At 38.1% G+C, this 5000-nt stretch overlaps 1 protein-coding gene across 2 annotated transcripts in view; it reads right to left on the reverse strand.

Moving 5' to 3' along the window:
• LOC138014436 (clusterin-associated protein 1-like) overlaps positions 1 to 5000 on the reverse strand; it is a 70197-nt gene that overhangs the window by 32636 nt on the left and 32561 nt on the right. For both annotated transcript variants that reach the window (XM_068861505.1, XM_068861506.1), the window contains exon 8: positions 832 to 915. In XM_068861505.1, the coding sequence (XP_068717606.1) occupies positions 832 to 915 (84 nt within the window). The remainder of the gene's footprint in view (positions 1 to 831; positions 916 to 5000) is intronic.

Below are 5000 nucleotides of genomic sequence, written 5' to 3' on the forward strand. Positions count from 1 at the left end.
GATTTCAAAAAGACACCTGTTTATTTTAACTGGAATTTTCCTATTTAATGGTCCGCCATTGCTAACTTTAAGATCTTGAAAGAGCTGGATCGAGGAGAAACTGTCTCACTAATTTAAGAATGTAATGCATGTGTACGCCGCAGAGTTAATATGCAGCAACAGAGTTTTGGGCTTTCAGACTTTTAAACCCGCGTTTTGCATATATAAAGAGGTGCATTCACACGCTGAAATTTTAAGCTAGTGATCCTTTGACATCACTTTTCCCTGGATGCATCCGTCTGAGGTCCTATCGGTCAGTTTTGAAAGTGAGTAAGGGCGGACTGTGAAATTCAAAACTTAATCTCAAAATAAACATCCTTTGGACAAAAACCAAAGCTCAGAATTTTGCCAGTCTTTCAAAATCTGAAGAAATAAATTAGTTGCTTTTTTTTATCACAGGGGCACTTTTTGAAGTGTTTGATGAATTATTGTTCAGTATTGTGCATTTTTCATAGCAACTTTCAGAAACATCTTCAAGATTCCATTCAAATCTCAGATGCTCCAAAGAGGAATTCAAATGTTAATTTCAGTCTTGTGGATACTGGTCACGCATGACATAGCTTGACTGTAAACAAAACGAATTTCCTCTTCATTGCTAGAGCTAGGAAAAACCATTGGAACATTGTCAACTAAGGTTGACAAGTCAGAAAAGAGAGTTCAGCAATAACCCAAAAGTCTCTTAGGCACCCAGGGTACTTTGAACTCTGAAAATGCTTGTCCTTGCACTGTCTTTAATAAACTATCATCACGTTTTAGGCAGTTAAATAGCTAACCAAAATTCCATAAATTTACCTCAAACCTGTCCTGTTCAGTCCTGTTTATATCCTCAAGTAGTTGCTCTTGATAGCTAAGGTTACGATGTTTCTCCATATATATCTGGAATGGTAAAGAGAAAATCTTCCAACTTAGTTAACATAAGAGAACTGAGTTTTCATTCCTACACTGGCAACGATGCATGCTGAACGGCATTTTTTGAAAGGAAAACCATTAGACTGTCAGAGAGAGAGCACAGTTTCTTTAACAGATTGTTCGCTACTGGGTCCCCAAACGTCTATCAGCCAAGCTATACAATAATAATAATAATAATAATAATAATAATAATAATAATAATAATAATAATAATAACTTTATTAGTTTTTGAATACAGTTGTAAATCTCTCTACGTATAGGCAATTAACAACTGGCTACTTGAAATTGAGTGATATACTTGTATACTGTATTTACAAATGAATCATATAAAAAAACAAAACAAACAAAAATGAAAGTTTTATTAAGTTTGGGCTATCCCAAGTCTTATTTCTATGACAGAAGATAAAATATGTCGCTCTAATGGCTAGATTTATCATTTTTTTTATTATAGTGTTGTTGCATTTTGTCAATGCCAATGTCATTCATCATTTCTAAGAACGTAGAGCATTCGTTGGAGAAAACACCAAGGGATTTCATGGAAAGGTTTACAAATTTAACACATCTGTAGTTACTTCTCATGTCTTTGACCACGTTCATGTATTTTTCTTTTCTGTGTACTGCATTGCTTTTAAGGTTAGATTCGAAACGTACTGTTAGTTCTAGAATATATAGGCACTTGGACTGTATTAGGAAAAGAAGATCTGGCCGATAATTGTCACCAGTTATAATTGAAGGACTCGGAAAGCCATTGAGATCAGCATAGAGTGAAGAGCGATCATTAATTACAGGTTGAAGTAAGTTGGCAGTGAAGTTGAGAATTGAGTCCTGTCTCCAGATAAAGCGATCGAGGTAATGTTGACAACCAGCGACAATACGGAGGAGTGACTCAGGGTTAAGGCAAAAGGAGCAATCAGAACTTTGTGATAGTCCCCATCTTGTCATATTCGTATGTGAAGGAAGGGAATTGTTGATGTAGCAAATGGTAAAATTGTAGATGTTCTTGGGTAGAAGAGACTGGGCAGATGACCAAACAGAGTTAACAGATGACAGAGTGCTTGATAACATTTGTAAAAAAGAAACCTTGAGATGTTAAGTGGTGTTGCAGTTTGTCTTCTTGATTAGAACGGAAGTCTTTAAGAACTTCCTTGGTGGATTTGAACACATCGTATTGTATATTGGTGTGACTGCTTGACGACTTCCAGAGATCTTTTAGGGAATCATTCCGTGACTCTTTTAAGGAATTGCGGAGAACTGTTTTGCACTGAGTGAATTTAACTGAAGGAGGACAAATATTAAGGCCAAATTTATTGCATTCTAGAAAAACATTACTCAGTGTACAAGAAATCGGGATTTCAAGCCGTTTTCGAATATTGCCGTTCGCTATAGCATCAAGATTTGCTATTATCCAGGTTTTTGATATGTCAGCTACAGTAAAATGCCAGGACAGTTTAGATAGGACATACATGTAGCGGCTGTACAGCAGAAGTTTGTTTTTAGGATGCAGTGGTCAGGTGTCTTGTACAAGAGAGGACAATTCTGACATGTGTTGGTTGTTAGACATGTTGAAGTCAAAGTAGCGTCCTAAGTAACGAAATGATTCACCCATTTCCACACACGCGACAAGAACTCCATTTATCAACAGTTTAGGTAAATATTGGACAGATTTAGTGCACAGTTTCCGTATTCCAAAAGTAAAACATTTGTCAACCCTTATTATCATATTAGACCATTGACACCAGATTATAAAGCGGTTGATTAGATGCTGATTTTCTGATTCCTGACCACTTATAACAGCGGCGTCGTCTGCGAACTGGAACCAGTGGATCGGATTTAAGAACCTTAGGGAAAAGCCTAATTGACGATATTTTTCAGATTTAATGAGCTGGAGAAACGTGTTAAAACACAAGTTAAAAAGAAGAGGGCTGACGCAAACACCTTGAAGTACGCCACGACCAATAGATATAAACGGAGTATGAAATTCATTGGTAATTATAGAGGTTTTGAAATCAGTGTACAGATTTTTAACCAGAAGTTTGACATGATCAGAGATGTGGTGGTAATCAAGAGCGGTTTGAATCAAATAGTGATGAACTTCACCAAAGGCGTTTTTGAGGTCTAGGAGAGTAATGACAAGAGCTTTGTTAATGATGTCAGCCATTTGAGCAGTATGCTCAAAAGTTCCTGAGAGACCAGGTGTACAACCTTTTTGAATTTCATGTTCAATATAATTATTAGCGGCAAGGAAGTTGAAAATGGCATTACGAAGGCACAAGGTAAAAACCTTTAAGGACACAGATTGCAGAGTAATTGGACGAAAGTTGGCAGGGTCATTAACGTTTCCTTTCTTGTGGATGAGGATTGTGCAGGCTTTCTTCCATTCGCTTGGGACGGATCCAGTTGACCAAGCTGTATGGATAATTTCAGATAAATAGGTGCGAAGAAACGGACATCTTTTAAAACAAATGATTGATAATTGATCTAAGGGACAAGGAGAACCGGAAGCCTTCATTTTTCTAATCACATTTGATATCTGTTGGTATGTAGGAGGTTCAAGGTTATGTAGGAGGTTCAAGGTTATGTAGGAGGTTCAAGGAATTACAGGATCAGATAACGTTGGTATCCAGCTTGGAAGGTTGAAGACTCTGGTCGGATTTAGTGACGATAGAGTTCTTGTAAAGTAATCAAAACACTCGTCCATGGAGAATGAAGGGAGCATTTCGGCTTTTATATTGAAGATCTTTTTGACATGACCCCAGAAATTTTTAGAGATGGAATAATCATGATTCATCAGTGTTGACTTGAGAAGTGTTGTTTCGCAGCTTGTCACGCAGTAGGCGAGATACGTATTTATTTCAGCGATATCTGCGTTAGCGGAGTGTTTTAAGACTTTGAGAGATTTCTTCAGATCATGTTTAGATTTGTCTTCGTGCTTTTTCATCAGGAGTTCATCAGTAGCTTGTACGACTTGACCAAAATTGGCAGAGAAATAGTCATAAATAGTGTCCTTTAAAAGTTTCATACTTGAGCTGAGATTTTGAGCCGTGATTGGAGGATAAAGAAAAAGGACTGATTTGAAATATTTGTTGGCCGTTATCCATTGATCATCAGATTTATTCCTGTTTTAATATCAGGAAAACCATAATCTCCAGGTTCAAGAGAAGAGACACCAGAGGTTATTAAAGGAACACTTCCATTGCCATATTCTTGATAAGTTAGCGTGATACGAAGTTGATCACTCAAACCCAAAACAACTCTACAGCGCCTTTGATGCATCTTTAATCCTCTGTTTCCCTTACAAAGTTTACCACAACAGCACTTTGTGAGACAAACACGAGAAGCAGTGTCTGCTACAGGATCATGATCATTCGGGAGTTGTTCCTCTCCAACATTGTGACGTTCCGGTCGATGAATTCGTTGTTTGCAGCGACACGCATGGCGAACCAGCGAGACAAAATCTTTTTCACAGAAAGAACAGACGACTCCAGCGAGTAAAATGAACAGATAACGTGGATAGGCCATAATAATAATAATAATAATAATAATAATAATAATAATAATAATAATAATAACCTCAGCATGGCATGGGTTGACGTGACCAAAGCCTATGACTCGGTGGACCACGAGTGGTTGAGTGAGATGATGTCGATACATCGATTCCCAAGGTGGTTAGCGAGAGTGGTTACCAAGCTTTCTAAGGCCTGGAATACCATGATTGTTACAAGAACTAAACTGGGGATGGAGATATCGGATATTATCCACTTTAGAAGAGGACTGCCTCAGGGGATTCTCTATGTCTGCGCCTATTTACTATCTGCCTGAATCCCATCGCTTGGAAACTCAAGGCAACTGAAGGATATAGACTCTCGAAGCCGATTGATACCAAAGTGACGCATTTGTTGTACATCGATGATCTTAAGATCTTTGCTGCCTCCGCACCTAAGCTCAACACCGTGATGAAATCAGCAAGATCTGCAATGCAAGATATCGGCCTCGACTGGAATCCGAAGAAGTGCTCTGTTGTACACATCAAGAGAGGAGTGAAAGTAGAGGAC

This window comes from Montipora capricornis, chromosome 8 (genome assembly GCF_036669925.1).
Source record: "Montipora capricornis isolate CH-2021 chromosome 8, ASM3666992v2, whole genome shotgun sequence".
Lineage (NCBI taxonomy): Eukaryota > Metazoa > Cnidaria > Anthozoa > Scleractinia > Acroporidae > Montipora > Montipora capricornis.